We start from the raw sequence: 18,475 nt of genomic DNA on the forward strand, positions 1-18,475 counted from the left end.
GTATGGCGGTATTTATTGTCGCTAGCGTGTGGTTCCCTTACTGTGTCTCAAGAAAACGTTAGATGCGGACGGATATGAACATAGTTTTAGAGGATTATGTACAGGAGAGGAAACATTGGGAGACAATCCAGAATGAGATTTTCACTCTGCAGTGGAGTGTGCGCTGATATGAAACTCCCTGGCAGATTAAAACTGTGTGCCCGACCGAGACTCGAACTCGGGACCTTTGCCTTTTGCGGGCAAGTGCTCTACCACCTGAGCTACCATGGCACGACTCACGCCCGGTCCTCACAGCTTTACTTCTGCCAGTATCTCGTCTCCTACCTTCCAAACTTTACAGAAGCTCTCTCAGATGGTAGAGCACTTGCCCGCGAAAGGCAAAGGTCCCGAGTTCGAGTCTTGGTCGGGCACACAGTTGTAATCTGCCAGGAAGTTTCATTGGGATACAATGATTGTATCGGCGTGACAATGAACGCTGTCATGAAGGAATGTCTGTGGGTTAATGGTTTGTGGATAATAACATTCCTAAAATAGACCTACCTGTCCAGAGTCCCGACCTGAACACAGTCCAAATGCTTTGGGATGCGTTAGAACGCCTGCTTCGGTCCAGATCATAAAGTCCAAAATCACTACCTTCTCTGGTTTTCTTGGCTCTTTAGGAAAAATGGGTTGCTGGGCTCCAGATCCCTCATTGAACGTGTCCCCAGCATGTTATAAAGGCGAAGAGTAGACACACCCAACATGCGTAGAGATACATTTGATCAGATACTTTGTAAAAAGACCCGTCTCGTGTGTTTCGAAAACTTATTCCCTGAGTTTTGGGTAAAATGGGAGTATCATGTACCAACCTGTTGGCAGCAGCTGTAGGAGGTGGTGGTTCGGCAGACTGACGAGGACATCTGGGAGCGCGTCTCGTCGAACATCTGGTCGATGCGCTGCTTGTAGATGGAGTAGACGCTGGTGGAGGCGGCGCTGTCGCGGTCCCTGTCGGGCGCCTCCTCCTGCAGCCGGAAGCAGTAGGTGGGCTCCTGGTCCGCGCAGCCGCCCACGCCGACGGCGGGCGCCGCCTTGCTGGTCGCCGCCATGGCCGCTGCCTTGGGCGGCGGCACCAGCAGCGGCTCGTCGCCGCACTTCACCATCCTGCGGCGGTCAGGCCTCTGGGAAACCGACAACCAAAGGCTGCACACATCAGCGATCTTTCATAATTGTGGCCTCAGCCGGGAAAAGGTGGTCACCTGCACGCCGAAGTTAAAGTGGGCCAAGCTGGGAGCAACAGCTGGGGAGTTGCTCTTGTGGTACAAGAGCGTTGTTAGCAAGCTACTAAGGAAATCTTGAACATGGCAGCAAACAAAGATCATAAATTTAAGTGAAGTCGCAGTTGACAAACAGAAACTGAACAAAAACAAAATGAGCGTAAGTAGAGTGGTGCGAGAAGCATTCAACGAATTACACTGAGGAGCCAAAGAAACTGATACACCTGTCTAATACCGTGTAGAGCCCTCGCGCCCACACAGAAATGCCGCAACACTACATGGCATGATCTAGACTAATGTCTGAAGTAGTGCTGGAGGGAAATGACAGTATGAATCCTGCAGGGCTGCCCATAAATCCGTAAGTGTACGAGAGGGTGGAAATCTCTTCTGAACAGCACGTTGCAAGGCATCCCAGATATGCTCAATAATGTTCATGTCTGGGGCGTTTGGTGACCAGCGGAAGTATTTAAACTTAGAACAGTGTTCCCGGAGCCACCCTGTAGCAATTCTGGACATGTGGCGTGTCGCAACGTGTTACCTGTCAGAGTCGTAGCTGGACGTATCAGTGTTCAAAATGCTTCAAATGACTCTAAGCACTATGGGACTTAACATCTGAAGTCATAAACCTAACTAACCTAAGGACATCACACACATCCATGCCCGAGGCAGGATACGAACCTACGACCGTAGCAGCAGCACAGTTCCGGACTGAAGCACCTAGAACCGCTCGGTCACAGCGGCCGGCCATATCAGGGGCCCCATATCACTCCAACTGTACATGCCCCGCACCATTACGAAGCCTCCATCAGCTGAAACAGCCCCCTAGCCGAGCGATCTAGGCGCTCTAATCATGGACGGTGCGGCTGGTCTTGGCGGAGGTTCGAGTCCTCCCTCGGGCATGGATGTGTGTGTTTGTCCTTAGGATAATTTAGGTTAAGTAGTGTGACTGATGACCTTAGCAGTTAAGTCCCATAAGATTTCACACACATTTGTACATTTTTTTGATACAGCCCCTACTGACATATAGGGTCCATGGATTCGTGATGTTGTCTCCATATCCGTACACGTCCATGCGCTCGATACAGTTTGAAACTAGACACATCCGACCAGGCGACATGTTTACACTCATCAACAACCCAATGTCGGTGTTTAAGGGCCCAAGCGAGGCGTAAAGCTTTGTGTCGTGCAGTCATCAGGAGAACACGAGTGGGCCTTCGGCTCCGAAAGCACATATTGATGATGTTTCGTTGAATGTTTCGCACCCTGACAGTTGTTGATGGCCCAGCATTGAAACCTGAAGCAATTTGCGGAAGGGTTGCACTTCTGTCACGTTGAACGATTCTCTTCAGTTGTCGTTGGTCCCGTTCTTGCAGGATCTTTTTCCGGCCGCAGTGATGTCGAACATTTGTTTTACAGTTTTCCTGATATTCATGGTACACTCCTGGAATGCTCGTACGGAAAGATCCCACTTCATCGCTACCTCGAAGATACTGTGTCGCGTCGCTCGTGCGCCGGCTATAACACCACGTTCGAACTCACTTAAATCTTGACGGTAACCTGGCATTGTAGCAGCAGTAACACATCTAACAATTGCGCCAGACACTTGTGTTATATAGGCGTTGCCGACCGCAGCGCCATATTCTGTCCGTTTACATACCTCTGTATTCGAACACGCATGCCTAAACCCGTTTCTTTGGCGCATCAGTGTTGAAAGCTTAACATCGGTTTGCAGCTGAATTTCACAACATACTGTGACGTCTAAAACAACTAATTTCCTAGAGACCGAAAGGCTTATGTCCACCTGTCAGCATGGTTTTAGAAAGTGTCACTCATACGAAATTCAGCTTGCCCTTTTCTCACGTTATATACTACGAACTATAATAAAGGACAACACGCAGATTCTATATTTATAGATTTCCGGAAAGCATTTGACACTGTGCCACAGTGCAGACAATTAACTAAGATATTAAGTATGGAATAGGTTCCCAGATGTGAGTGGCTAAAAGACTTCTTAAGTAATAGAACCCAGTATGATGTTCTCGACGGCGGGTCTTCATCAAAGGCAAGGGTATCATCAGGAGAGTCCCACGGAAGCGTGATAGGACTACTGTTATTTTCTATATACACATATAACCTGCCGGATAGCGTGGGCAGCGATCTGTGGTTGTTTGCTGATGATACTGTGATTACGGAATGGTGTCGACGTTGAGTGATTGTTGGAGGATACAAGGTGATTTAGACAAAATTTCTAGTTGGTGTGATGAATGGCAGCTAGCTCTAAATGTAGAAAAATGTGAGTTAATGCGGATTAATAGGAAAACGAACCAGTAATGTTCGATACGGCATCAATAGTCTCCTAATTTACACAATCACGTCGTTTTAATTTCTGGTCGTAACGATGCAATGCGATATGAAATGGAACGAGAATGTGACGATTGTGGTAGGGAAGGCGAATGGTCGATATCGGTTTACAGGGAGAATTTTAGGAAACTGTGATTCATCTGTAAAGGAAACTGCATATAGAACGCTAGTGCGACCTATTCTTGAGTACTGCTCGAGTGTTTGGGATCCGCTCAAGGTCGGATTAATGATAGACAACGAAGTGTATCAGAGTCGGGCTGCTATCGGGCTGCTAGATTTGTTACCGATGGCTTCGAATAATACTCGAGTATTATGCAGATGCCCGCCCGGTTAGCCGAGCGGTCTAACGCACGGTTTTCCGGAGCGGGAAGGAGCACCTGGTCCACCGCACGAATACACCCGGCGGACTTGTGTCGAGGTCCGGTGAGCCGGCCAGTCTGTGGATGGTTTTTAGGCGGTTTTCCAGCTGCCTCGGAGAATGCAGGCTGGTTCCCCTTATTCTGCCTCAGAGCAATATTGCCGTCATTGCGGGGCTTGTGTGCCTCAATGATACAAATAGCTATTCCGTACACCGTTTTGGCGTGTAAGAAACATCAGCGCGGTAACTAAAGTGGCAGCTGGAACTAATAACCAAAAACAATATATGTGCACTCCACCAGTCAGTTACGACATAGCAAAGTAGTGCACGTACCGCCTTAGTGTGTCAACGTTGATGCACAACAAATCGCAATGGTGTAACATCTCTAAACTATGTGGTTTTTTATTTCATTTACACGTCAAATTCCGTAGGACCAAATTGAGGAGCAAATATCCAAGGTCATGGAATGTGTCAGTACATGAAATTACAACATAAAAGTAATAACAGATAAAAATAAAACGCTTATGAACCCGAAAAAAGTCAATCCCTAAGTTTATGTACACCCAATCAACAATACAACAGGAATCAGCTTAATTTTTCAAGGAACTCCAAGACAGACTAGATGGAGTGAACCATGAAGAAACTCTTCAGTTGCGATTTGAAAGCGCGTGGATTACTGCTAAAATTTTTGAATTCAAGTGGTAGCTTATTGAAAATGGATGCAACAATATACTGCACATCTTTCTGCACAAAAGTTAAGGAAGTCCGATCCAAATGCAGCTTGGATTTCTGCCGAGTATTAACTGAGTGTAATCTGCTTATTCTTGGGAATAAGCTAATATTGTTAACAAGAAACGACAGCAACGAATTATATATATATATATATATATATATATATACTCCTGGAAATGGAAAAAAGAACACATTGACACCGGTGTGTCAGACCCACCATACTTGCTCCGGACACTGCGAGAGGGCTGTACAAGCAATGATCACACGCACGGCACAGCGGACACACCAGGAACCGCGGTGTTGGCCGTCAAATGGCGCTAGCTGCGCAGCATTTGTGCACCGCCACCGTCAGTGTCAGCCAGTTTGCCGTGGCATACGGAGCTCCATCGCAGTCTTTAACACTGGTAGCATGCCGCGACAGCGTGGACGTGAACCGTATGTGCAGTTGACGGACTTTGAGCGAGGGCGTATAGTGGACATGCGGGAGGCCGGGTGGACGTACCGCCGAATTGCTCAACACGTGGGGCGTGAGGTCTCCACAGTACATCGATGTTGTCGCCAGTGGTCGGCGGAAGGTGCACGTGCCCGTCGACCTGGGACCGGACCGCAGCGACGCACGGATGCACGCCAAGACCGTAGGATCCTACGCAGTGCCGTAGGGGACCGCAGCGCCACTTCCCAGCAAATTAGGGACACTGTTGCTCCTGGGGTATCGGCGAGGACCATTCGCAACCGTCTCCATGAAGCTGGGCTACGGTCCCGCACACCGTTAGGCCGTCTTCCGCTCACGCCCCGACATCGTGCAGCCCGCCTCCAGTGGTGTCGCGACAGGCGTGAATGGAGGGACGAATGGAGACGTGTCGTCTTCAGCGATGAGAGTCGCTTCTGCCTTGGTGCCAATGATGGTCGTATGCGTGTTTGGCGCCGTGCAGGTGAGCGCCACTATCAGGACTGCATACGACCGAGGCACACAGGGCCAACACCCGGCATCATGGTGTGGGGAGCGATCTCCTACAGTGGCCGTACACCACTGGTGATCGTCGAGGGGACACTGAATAGTGCACGGTACATCCAAACCGTCATCGAACCCACCGTTCTACCATTCCTAGACCGGCAAGGGAACTTGCTGTTCCAACAGGACAATGCACGTCCGCATGTATCCCGTGCCACCCAACGTGCTCTAGAAGGTGTAAGTCAACTACCCTGGCCAGCAAGATCTCCGTATCTGTCCCCCATTGAGCATGTTTGGGACTAGATGAAGCGTCGTCTCACGCGGTCTGCACGTCCAGCATGAACGCTGGTCCAACTGAGGCGCCAGGTAGAAATGGCATGGCAAGCCGTTCCACAGGACTACATCCAGCATCTCTACGATCGTCTCCATGGGAGAATACCAGCCTGCAATGCTGCGAAAGGTGGATATACACTGTACTAGTGCCGACATTGTGCATGCTCTGTTGCCTGTGTCTATGTGCCTGTGGTTCTGTCAGTGTGATCATGTGATGTATCTGAGCCCAGGAATGTGTCAATAAAGTTTCCCCTTCCTGGGACAATGAATTCACGGTGTTCTTATTTCAATTTCCAGGGACTATATATATATATATATACTCCTGGAAATTATATATATATATATATATATATATATATATATATATATATATACACACACTCCTGGAAATTGAAATAAGAACACCGTGAATTCATTGTCCCAGGAAGGGGAAACTTTATTGACACATTCCTGGGGTCAGATACATCACATGATCACACTGACAGAACCACAGGCAACAGAGCATGCACAATGTCGGCACTAGTACAGTGTATATCCACCTTTCGCAGCAATGCAGGCTGGTATTCTCCCATGGAGATGATCGTAGAGATGCTGGATGTAGTCCTGTGGAACGGCTTGCCATGCCATTTCCACCTGGCGCCTCAGTTGGACCAGCGTTCGTGCTGGACGTGCAGACTGCGTGAGACGACGCTTCATCCAGTCCCAAACATGCTCAATGGGGGACAGATCCTTCTAGAGCACGTTGGGTGGCACGGGATACATGCGGACGTGCATTGTCCTGTTGGAACAGCAAGTTCCCTTGCCGGTCTAGGAATGGTAGAACGATGGGTTCGGTGACGGTTTGGATGTACCGTGCACTATTCAGTGTCCCCTCGACGATCACCAGTGGTGTACGGCCAGTGTAGGAGATCGCTCCCCACACCATGACGCCGGGTGTTGGCCCTGTGTGCCTCGGTCGTATGCAGTCCTGATTGTGGCGCTCACCTGCACGGCGCCAAGCACGCATACGACCATCATTGGCACCAAGGCAGAAGCGACTCTCATCGCTGAAGACGACACGTCTCCATTCGTCCCTCCATTCACGCCTGTCGCGACACCACTAGAGGCGGGCTGCACGATGTTGGGGCGTGAGCGGAAGACGGCCTAACGGTGTGCGGGACCGTAGCCCAGCTTCATGGAGACGGTTGCGAATGGTCCTCGCCGATACCCCAGGAGCAACAGTGTCCCTAATTTGCTGGGAAGTGGCGCTGCGGTCCCCTACGGCACTGCGTAGGATCCTACGGTCTTGGCGTGCATCCGTGCGTCGCTGCGGTCCGGTCCCAGGTCGACAGGCACGTGCACCTTCCGCCGACCACTGGCGACAACATCGATGTACTGTGGAGACCTCAAGCCCCACGTGTTGAGCAATTCGGCGGTACGTCCACCCGGCCTCCCGCATGCCCACTATACGCCCTCGCTCAAAGTCCGTCAACTGCACATACGGTTCACGTCCACGCTGTCGCGGCATGCAACCAGTGTTAAAGACTGCGATGGAGCTCCGTATGCCACGGCAAACTGGCTGACACTGACGGCGGTGGTGCACAAATGCTGCGCAGCTAGCGCCATTCGACGGCCAACACCGCGGTTCCTGGTGTGTCCGCTGTGCCGTGCGTGTGATCATTGCTTGTACAGCCCTCTCGCAGTGTCCGGAGCAAGTATGGTGGGTCTGACACACCGGTGTCAATGTGTTCTTTTTTCCATTTCCAGGAGTATATATATATATATATATATATATATATATATATATATATATATATATATATATATATATATATGCCAATGTCAAAATACCCAGACTCGTGAACAGGGGTCGACAAGAGGTTCGTGAACATACACCACTTATTGCCCGAATCGCCCGTTTCTGAGCCAAAAATATGTTTTTAGAATGGGAAGAGTTACCCCAAAATACAGGGTGTTACAAAAAGGTACGGCCAAACTTTCAGGAAACATTCCTTACACACAAATAAAGAAAAGATGTTATGTGGACATGTGTCCGGAAACGCTTAATTTCCATGTTAGAGCTCATTTTAGTTTCGTCAGTATGTACTGTACCTCCTCGATTCCATGACCTCCACGCTCTCCTGACCTCAACCCTCTTGACTTTCATTTATGGGGGCATTTGAAAGCTCTTGTCTACGCAACCCCGGTACCAAATGTAGAGACTCTTCGTGCTCGTATTGTGGACGGCTGTGATACAATACGCCATTCTCCACGGCTGCATCAGCCCATCAGGGATTCCATGCGACGGAGGGTGGATGCATGTATCCTCGCTAACGGAGGACATTTTGAACATTTCGTGTAACAAAGTGTTTGAAGTCACGCTGGTACGTTGTGTTGCTGTGTGTTTCCATTCCATGATTAATGTGATTTGAAGAGAAGTAATAAAATGAGCTCTAACATGGAAAGTAAGCGTTTCCGGACACATGTCCACATAACATATTTTCCTTCTTTGTGTGTGAGGAATGTTTCCTGAAAGTTTGGCCGTACCTTTTTGTAACACCCTGTATAATACCATACGACATAAACGAATGAAAATAAGCACAGTACACTAATTTTCATGTCGAACGATCACTCACTTCAGATACCTTTCGAATAGTAAAAATGGCAGCATTAAGGCTTTGAACAAGATGCCGAACGTGGGCTTTCCATGACAGTTTACTATCTATCTGAACACCTAGAAATTTGAACTGTTCAGTTTCACTAATCATATGTCCATTCTGCGTCGTTAAAACGTCAGATTTTGTTGAATTGTGTGTTAGAAACTGTAGGAACTGAGTCTTACTGTGATTTAGCGTTAGTGTATTTTCTACAAGCCATGAACTTATGTCTTGAACTGCACTGTTTGAAACCGAGGCAATGTTGCACACAACATCCTTTACTTCCAAGCTAGTCACCAACAAACAGAAATATTTAGGAGTTACCCATAATACTAGAGGGCATATCACACATATAAATTGGGAAGAGGAGTGGCCCCAACACTGATCCTTGTGCACCCCCCATTTGACGTACCTCACTCAGACCCCACATCACAGCCATTCTCAGCACTCTGAATAATGACCTTTTGCTGTCTGTCGTTAAAGTAAGAGGTGGACCAGTTCTGGGCTACTCACCGTATTCCGTAATGGTCAAACTTCTGGAGCACAATCAAACACCTTAGTTAAATAAAAAAAATATGCCTAGCGTTCGAAACCTTTTGTTTAACCCATCCAGTACCTCACAGAGAAAAGAGAATATAGCATTTTCAGTTGTTAATCGACTTCTAAAGCCGAACTGTACATTTGATAGCAAATCGTGTGATACTAAATGATCAGTTATCCTTACATACACAGCCTTTTTAATATCTTTAGCAAACACTGACGGCATGGAAATAGGTCTAAAAATGTCTACATTATCCCTTTCTCCCTTTTTATAAAGTGGTTTTACTAATGAGTACTTTAATCGTTCAGGAAACCGACCATTCCTAAAGGAAAGATTACAAATATGGCTAAATACAGGGCTAACATGTGCAGCACAGTACTTTAATATTCTGATAGGCACTCCATCATAGCCATGAGAGTCCTTAGTCTTCAGTGATTTAATTATTGACTCAATCTCCCACTTGTCACAGAGGAGTATTTCAGACATCAACCTCGGAAAGGTATTTTCCAAGAGAATTATATGATACCCTCTAGAAGCTAAATTTACATTTAATTCACCAGCAATGCTCAGAAAGTGATTGTTAAATACTGTACATGTATCTGATTTATCGGTAACAGAAATATTTTACTGTGAATTGACTTTATATCGTCGACCTTGTGCTGCTGAGCAGACACTTCCTTCACAACTGACCATATGGTTATGGTTTTCATTTTATCCTGTGAATTAGCTATTCTATTTGCATACCATATATTCTTTGCCTTCCTAATAATGTTTTTAAGCACCTTACAATACTGTTTGTAATGGGCTACTGCAGCTTGATTGTGACTATTCCTAACATTTTGATATAATTTCCGCTTTGTTCTACATGATATCCTTATCCCACTAGTCTGCCACACGGGCTGCCTATTACGTTAGTACACCGTTTAGAACGTTATAATGGAAATCAACTCTCAAAGAGCATGAGAAATGTGTTAAGGAAAGCATTATATTTATCATCTATGTTATCGGCACGGTAAACATCCTGCTAATCTTGTTCTTTGCAAAGGTTTAAAAACTCTCTATTGCTGTTGGATTAACTTTTCTACATAGTTTGTAATTACATGTGACATTTATTTGAGAACAAAAGCCTGTCAGTGTCAAAATTTGTGTATTATGGTCTGAAAGGCCTTTCACGCTTTTACTAACTGAATGCCCAACTAGTAATGATGAATGAATAAAAACCCCATCTTCTGGTGGAGAATGGAACTACGGCTGTTCAATGATCAATAAAAACAATACCAATCGCCATTATATAGGTTTATTTCTAAGCAGCCAGTTTCGACGTTACACTACGTCATTTTCAGGCCAAAACTGCTCCAATCCAGTAAAATTGTGTTACAAATATAGCAGTGCCTTTAACTGGTCTCGTAATAGCTAATACGGGCATACGTGCTCGTTGGACAACGGTCAGCAACCAACGAGCACGTATGCCCGTAATTTTATGTATTTTTATTGTATTTCACCATATATAAATATATATAAGGTAATTCTATGTATTTTTATAATACATACATTTTCATAATAATAAAAATACATAAAATTACAATGATCTATTTAATTATTACAATTCGTCCAGTAATTATGTTAAAACAAATGAAGAATCAACTTGTAGATGGTGCAGATTAAAAAACTAAGAAGACTTGTTTTTATAAAAGCTAAAACCAATTCTAAAATTACAAAATAACTTATACATTGTGAATATATATATACAGGTTGGTCCATTGATAGTGACCGGGCCACATATCTCACGAAATAAGCATCAAACGAAAAAACTACAAAGAACGAAACTCGTCTAGCTTGAAAGGGGAAACCAGATGGCGCTAAGGTTGGCCCGTTAGATGGCGCTGCCATAGGTCAAAAGGATATCAACTGCGTTTTTTAAAAATAGTAACCCTCATTTATTATTACATACTCGTGTAGTACGTAAAGAAATATGAATGTTTTAGTTGGACCACTTTTTTCGCTTTGTGATACATGGCGCTGTAATAGTCACAAACGTATAAGTACGTGGTATCACGTAATATTCCGCCAGTGCAGACGGTATTTGCTTCGTGATACATTACCCGTGTGAAAATCGCCCGTTTACCAATTGCGGAAAAGGTCGATATCGTGTTGATGTATGGCTATTGTAATCAAAATGCCCAATGGGCGTGTCCTATCCATGCTGCTCGGTATCCTGGATGACATTATCCAAGTGTCCGGACCGTTCGCCGGACAGTTACGTTATTTAAGGAAACAGGAAGTGTTCAGCCACATGTGAAACGTCAACCACGACCTGCAACAAATAATGATGCCCAAGTAGGTGTTTTAGCTGCTGTCGCGGCTAATCCGCACATCAGTAGCAGACAAATTGCGTGAGAATCAGGAATCTCAAAAACGTCTGTGTTGAGAATGCTACATCAACATCGATTGCACCTGTACCATATTTCTATGTACCAGGAATTGCATGGCGGCGACTGTGAACGTCGTGTACAATTCTGCCACTGGGATCCAGCATGGCGTTCCGTATTACCCTCCTGAACCCACCGATTCCATATTCTGCTAACAGTCATTGGATCCCGACCAACGCGAGCAGCAATGTCGCGATACGATAAACCGCAATCGCGATAGGCTACAATCCGACCTTTATCAAAGTCGGAAATGTGATGGTGCGCATTTATCCTCCTTACACGAGCCATCACAACAACGTTTCACCAGGCAACGCCGGTCAACTGCTGTTTGTGTATGAGAAATGGATTGGAAACTTTCCTCATGTCAGCACCTTGTAGGTGTCCCCACAGGCGCCAACCTTGTGAGAATGCTCTGAAAAGCTAATCATTTGCATATCACGGCATCTTCTTCCTGTGGGTTAAATTTCGCGTCTGTAGTACGTCATCTTCGTGGTGTAGCAATTTTAATGGCCAGTAGTACATATATTGCACGTTGAGTGCATATTCATCTCGTGCAAATTGGGTTACATTATGGAAGTAACTTAAGAGGTTGTCAAGTTAACGGTGTTACGATCTCAAGGAAATTGCAATGTACAAAATGGTTCATAAAATCTTATCTCTGTTCTTATATATATAGAAACTAACGTAATTCGGTTTGGTGGTAACAGAAATGCATATTTTGCACATCACGGCATCTTCTTCCTGTGGGTTAAATTTCGCGTCTGTAGTACGTCATCTTCGTGGTGTAGCAATTTTAATGGCCAGTAGTACATATATTGCACGTTGAGTGCATATTCATCTCGTGCAAATTGGGTTACATTATGGAAGTAACTTAAGAGGTTGTCAAGTTAACGGTGTTACGATCTCAGGGAAATTGCAATGTACAAAATGGTTCATAAAATCTTATCTCTGTTCTTATATATATAGAAACTAACGTAATTCGGTTTGGTGGTAACAGAAATGCAGAAGCAATCACTAGCATTGGCTACTGGGAAATCGGCTTGGTTCACGAGCTATGAATTTTGTCCTCACATTATGATCTGTCGGCTAGCACTGCATAATGACTTGCATATAATGGCACGTAAATTTACGTCGTCATCTCCGGCGGTACACCGAAAGGTTACCGCCCTTCGATAGTGCACCTTCGCGCTAATCGAAGTGTTAGGGGTTACAGGTGCCAGCCAGCCAGCCAGCCAGCCAGCCAGCCAGCCAGCCAGCCAGCCAGCAGCAGCAGCAGTTCGCGGTACCGGCTTGCAGCAGTGGTCAGCCAGCCAGCCAGCCAGCCAGCCAGCCAGCCAGCCAGCCAGCCAGCCAGCCAGCCTGCCAGCCCTCCGGTGGCAGCCGCAGTCCAACCAGCAGCAGTCCAGCCAACCAGCAGCAGCAGCAGCAGCAGCAGCCGCCGCCGCCGCCCCGGCCCCGTCCGCGGCAGCAGCGTCCCTGCCTGTCGCCGTCGCCGTCGCCGTCGCCGTCGCCGTCGCCGTCGCCGTCGCCGCCGCCCCGCCGTCGACGTCCGTCCGCCGTCCGTCCGTCGTCCGTCCGCCGTCCGTCGTCTCCCGGTGTGTGTCCTGTCCTTTTAGTGTTGTGTTTTTTCTTTCTTCTTCTTGCCATCATGTCCGCCCCCACCACCACCGTCACTACTACCACCACCGCCATCGTGTATACGTCCCCATCCGCCGCCTCCACCACAATCACTTGGTGTGCCCAGTCCCACCCCCCTCCTTCCATCCCTCCCCTCCTCTCTATCCCTTCGCCCTCGCTCTTTGTCGCCCCCTCTCCCGCTTCCTCCTCTCGTTCTGATCCCTTCCCCCCACTCCCCCAGCCTGTCACTGCGGCTCCGGCTAGGGTGGTGGCCCGTCGGGCCACTGCCCACGCCCAGCTCTCCCCGTCGCCGTCGCCATCGCCATCGCCACCGCCGTCATCATCATCATCGTCGCCATCGCCATCACTGCCACATTCGCCTGCACCGTCACAGTCACTTCCTCCGGCGCCGACTGCTGCGTCCGTGCCGGGACCTGTCCCTTCCCACCACCTCCCCATCGTTCCCGTCCCTCCTGTCACCACCCGCCCATCTGCCGCTGTCAAACGCCCTAGTGGCGCCTCCACTTCCTCTACTCCTAAAAAGGCTCCACCCCGCCCCCCATCCCCACCCCAAAATGCCATGGACGTCTCCCCACCAGGCCCCGCTCCCTCTTCCTCCTCCTCCTCCCCCCCCGGTCTCTACAAATATCTCCTGTCCCGTCCCGATCCTTCTTTCCTCGAGGCCCGGAATCTCTCCCTCCTCCTCCGCCAACATTTCCCAGGCGCCCCCATCTCTCTCCTTACTCCCAGACGGGATTCTGTTCTTATCTCCTCCCCCAGCCCGACCCTCCATACTGACATCCTCTCCCGCCTCCCCATCACCCGTTTTGGTCCTCACGCCTCCCTCACCCCTGCTCCCTCCCCATCTCCTACCCGCCAACCCCAACCCCCGCGTCGCCCGCCGACCCTCACCGCCGTGATCACTCGGCTTAGCCCGTCGATCACGGAGGAGGAGGTGCTGGCGGAGCTGAAGGCCCATCCCACCCTGGAGGTGCGGGCAGTCCGCCGCATCTTCAACGCGACCGGCCCCACCCGCCTTATGCGGGTTTTCTCAGAGGACGCCCCCTCCATTGACCGTCTCCTGAAGGAGGGTGCCCTCCTCTTCAATCAGCGGTACAAAGTCGACCCCTCCCGTTCCCCCCCTCAATCCCTGCGCTGCCAGAGATGTCTGCGCTACAATGCACACACAACAGCCGAGTGCCGCGAGGCCCCCACATGCCCGCATTGTCGCCAAGCGCACTTCCTCCGGCAGTGCCCCAACCTCCAATCCCCTCCCTCCTGTAATACCTGCAGCCTCCCCCACCCTACCTACTCCCAAAAGTGTAAAGCCCGGCCCCCTCCCACCACCCCTGAACTCACCGTCCCTGTCCGTCCCCTGGACGCCCCCACCCCTCCTGGCAATTCCCTTCGTCCCCCCCCCACTGCTGAGGACATCATCAGGTTCCTCACCATTGTCCTCCAAAACGTCCATCCCTTTCAGCGCCCCCACACCCTCCAACAGATCTCCCTCGCCGCCCGTTCCATATTCCACCTTAAAATGTACGCCACCTATTCCAATAACCAGGCCCATTTCACCTTCTCCCGCCTTGACACCCTCGTCTAAATCCTTATCATGGCGCGACAGCATCGTATCCTTTTCAACAATATCCGCTCCCTTCCCGCCAACAAGAACCTCTTCCTGCACACCCTTGCTACCCACCGTGTGGATGCCTTCCTTCTCAATGAAACCTTCCTCCAACCCCACCACTCCATCCACACCTCCCCCTATCTCCTCCACCGCTCCGATAATCCCCTCCCAGTTGCGCGTGGCGGAGTTGCCATTGGCCACCACCGCCAGATCCCCGTTCGGCTCCAACCTCTCCTTCCCGACCCCACCGAACACCTGATCCTTAGTCTCTTCTTCCCCGGCCTTACCGTTACCTGTGCCACCATCTATGTCCGCCCCAACGCCCCTCTTCCTTTCGACTTCCTCTCCCACATCGACCGTACCTTCTCCTCCTATGTGATCGCCGCCGACCTCAACATCCATAGTCGCTCCGCTGCCCAGCTACGGCGGTGGCATCGGTTCCTCTCCTCCCTTCAAGGCGACCTCATCCCCATCCCCCAGCACACCCGTCCCGAATCCAACTCTACTCCCGATGTTATTCTCTCCTCCCCCAACCTCCTTGGTCGCATTACGGTGGATGTCCTGGAGCCTATTGGTAGCGACCATCTCCCTGTCCTCCTCACCGTTTCAGACGGCCGTCACCCCCGCCCCGACCCTCGTCATGACCCTCCCCCTAAGTACATCCATGACTATTCCCGTGCCGACTGGAATGCCTACCGGGATACCCTCTCCGCTCAGGTCGATAGCCACCCTCTCGCCTACCGCCGTCCCGATGATGTCACCCATGCCGCCTCCTTTCTCCAGCAGACCTTGTCTGAGGCCGTGGAGGCCCACGTCCCTACTGTTGCAATCCACCCTCACCGTCCTACCTTACCACCACAGGCCGTCCTCCTCCTCCGTGAATCCCGTCGTCTCTACCGTGCCTTCCTCCGCACGCGTGACCCGGACACCCTACGACGCCACCGGCAACTACAGCGACACATTCGAAATTTGCTCGCGGCTAAGAAACGCCGGGACTGGCGACAGACATGCACCCGTTTAAATGCTACCCTCCCTGTAAACTCGTCCCAGTTCTGGACCGCCTTCCGTCGCCTTACCGGAACCAAACCCTCCCCCTACTATCCTCTTCTCCACGATGATCACCCCTTCCCTGACGCCCTTAGTAAGGCCAATCACTTTGCCTCCTACCTGTCCGATGTGTTTTCCATCCCTGATGATCCCCAGTTCGATTACTCCCTCTTCCCAGATATCCGCGATCGAACTGACACCTCTGTCCCTCCCCTCGCTCCTGGTTTCCAGTACTTGGACAACATTCCACACACGGAATTTAACGCCCCCATCACTACACAGGATCTCATTACTACACTCCGCACCAAACGCAACACCGCTCCTGGTCACGATCGTGTCACCTACCGTCACCTTCGTGAAGCTCCTGTCTCTTTTCTCTCCACCCTGGCCAGGCTCTACAATGTAGTCCTGTCCACTGGTTACTACCCCGACCTGTGGAAAACCTCCCGTATCCTCATGTTCCTCAAACCTGGCAAACCGCCGTCCGCCGTTTCCTCCTACCGTCCCATCAGCCTTACCTCGGTCTTCAGCAAGGTCCTGGAATCTATCCTCACCCGCCGCATCCACCAGCATCTCCGCCAGCACCGCCTCCTCCCCGTTACCCAGTGTGGCTTTCGGCCGTCCTTCTCTTCCGACGATCTTCTCCTTCACCTCACTCATCTCCTTTCCGAACAGCTCAATTCCCGTCGCTCCGCAATCTTCCTCTCTCTTGACCTCGAACGCGCATATGACCGCGTATGGCATTCCGGTCTCCTCTTCAAGCTCCAAACCTTCGCCCTTCCCATTAACTACGTTCGTCTGATCGGTTCCTTTCTCTCCCGCCGTCCTTCCCATGTCACCATCCATAACGCTGATTCCTACACCTTTTTCCCCTCCGCCGGTGTGCCCCAAGGCTCCGTCCTCTCCCCCCTTCTGTACTTGTTGTACACGGCGGACATGCCGCCGCCGTCACCCCCCGTCCACCTTCTCCAGTTTGCCGATGACACCGCCTTCCTTGCCCTTGCCCCCACCCTGCGACGCTCCCAACACCTTCTCCAATCCCATCTTGACCGGTTCACCGCTTGGTGCAACCAGTGGTTGCTCAAGGTCAATCCTTCCAAAACCCAGGCGATCATTGTAGGCAAAACCACTCCCTCCTTCCGCCTCCTTGATTTCTATCTCACCGTTTATGGCCGTCCCATCGCTCTCACCCCCACCCTTAAGTACCTTGGCGTCACCCTCGACCGTCGCCTCTCCTGGACTCCCCATCTCCAGACAATCCAAGCCAAGGCACGTTCCCGACTCCGTCTCCTCAAGCTCCTTTCCGGCCGAACGTGGGGTCTGGACCCCTCCACCATCCTCCACACCTATAAGTCCCTCATCCGCCCTATCCTCTGTTACGCCCATCCCGCCTGGATCTCCGCCCCCCCTTCCTTTTATAAATCCCTCCAAATCCTTGAACGCCATGCTCTCCGCCTTGCCTATCGCATCCGTCTCCCTTCCCCCACGCGGATCCTGTATGACCTTATCCCCTTCCCCCACCTCCTCCTCTTCCTCGAAAGGCTACGAATCCTATACACCTCCCGTAAACTCGATCCTCCTCACCCGCTCGTCTCCCCGATCCTCTCCCACCCCCGCCCGCTGCCGCGCCTGTACTCCCATGTCCCGCCTGGTCTCCATCTCTCCACCCTCCATACCCTCTCCCAAGGTGGCTTCCGCCAGCTCCCCCTCCCTGATGATGTCCTCCTCCCCTGCATCTACCCCTCCTATCAACTTTGATCCTTCCCCCCCCTCCTGTGTCCTTTCCTTTCGGCACCCTCCCTCCCCCCCTTTCCCTTCCCTTCTCTTTCCTTTCCCCCTCCCTCCTGCCCTCTCCTCCGGGCTTCCCCTCCCCCTTCCTCCCTCCCCCTCTCTCCTTTGCCCATGGCATCTCTGCTCTCCCCTCTCCCATCTCCCCTTCCTCCTCCTCCACCCCCCTCTTGGCAGGTCCCCGGACTCGTACACGCTCAGTGAACATTCGCGCGCCGGAGACCATCGCCACCAGTGTTTAGTGTGTGTGCATCGTTTTGTGTTTCGTGCAGTCCCGACTCAACTGTTCACGTGTGGCGTCGCCGTTCTCCGTGTTTTGTGCGCCATGTTTCCCAGTGTTAGTGTTTTTTCGTCCAACGTGAACGGCTTCTTGTCTCTTGTTTTTTTGTATCTCCATGTTTTTGCCCGCCGTCTTTTTTGTATATCACATCTCTATCATGTTTATTGTCCAACTAAAGGCTGAAGAGCAGCGAACTATGCTGCTGCCAGCCCACCTGTATAGGTGTTTAAATTACAATAAAGGAAAAAAAAAAAAAAAAATACGTCGTACATGCTGAATACAACTGTGATACGGTTTTCATCTATATTTAAACGCCTGATTGTCAATATATTACCGGCGGGGTGGCCGAGCGGTTCTAGGCGCTACAGTCTGGAACCGCGCGACCGCTAATGTCGCAGGTTCGAATCCTGCCTCGGGCATCGATGTGTTTGATGTCCTTAGGTTAGTTAGGTTCTAAGTTCTAGGGGACTGATCACCTCAGAAGTTAATTCCAATAGTGCTCAGAGCCATTTGAACCATTT

At 50.2% G+C, this 18,475-nt stretch overlaps 1 protein-coding gene and 1 long non-coding RNA gene across 2 annotated transcripts in view; both read right to left on the reverse strand.

Annotated features, from left to right (window-relative positions):
* LOC126101400 (uncharacterized) overlaps positions 1 to 1,040 on the reverse strand; it is a gene marked incomplete at its 5' end in the record, with an annotated part of 84,458 nt that extends 83,418 nt beyond the window's left edge. Inside the window, one exon of the mRNA XM_049912064.1 lies at positions 849 to 1,040. Within this exon, the coding sequence (XP_049768021.1) occupies positions 849 to 1,040 (192 nt within the window). The remainder of the gene's footprint in view (positions 1 to 848) is intronic.
* Positions 1,041 to 1,047: 7 nt separating this feature from the next.
* Positions 1,048 to 18,475, reverse strand: part of LOC126101030 (uncharacterized) — a 676,417-nt gene continuing 658,989 nt past the window's right edge. The window contains exon 7 of the long non-coding RNA XR_007522246.1: positions 1,048 to 1,157. This is a non-coding gene — a long non-coding RNA (uncharacterized LOC126101030). The remainder of the gene's footprint in view (positions 1,158 to 18,475) is intronic.

Source organism: Schistocerca cancellata, chromosome 9 (assembly GCF_023864275.1).
Source record: "Schistocerca cancellata isolate TAMUIC-IGC-003103 chromosome 9, iqSchCanc2.1, whole genome shotgun sequence".
In the NCBI taxonomy this organism is placed as follows: Eukaryota; Metazoa; Arthropoda; class Insecta; order Orthoptera; family Acrididae; genus Schistocerca; species Schistocerca cancellata.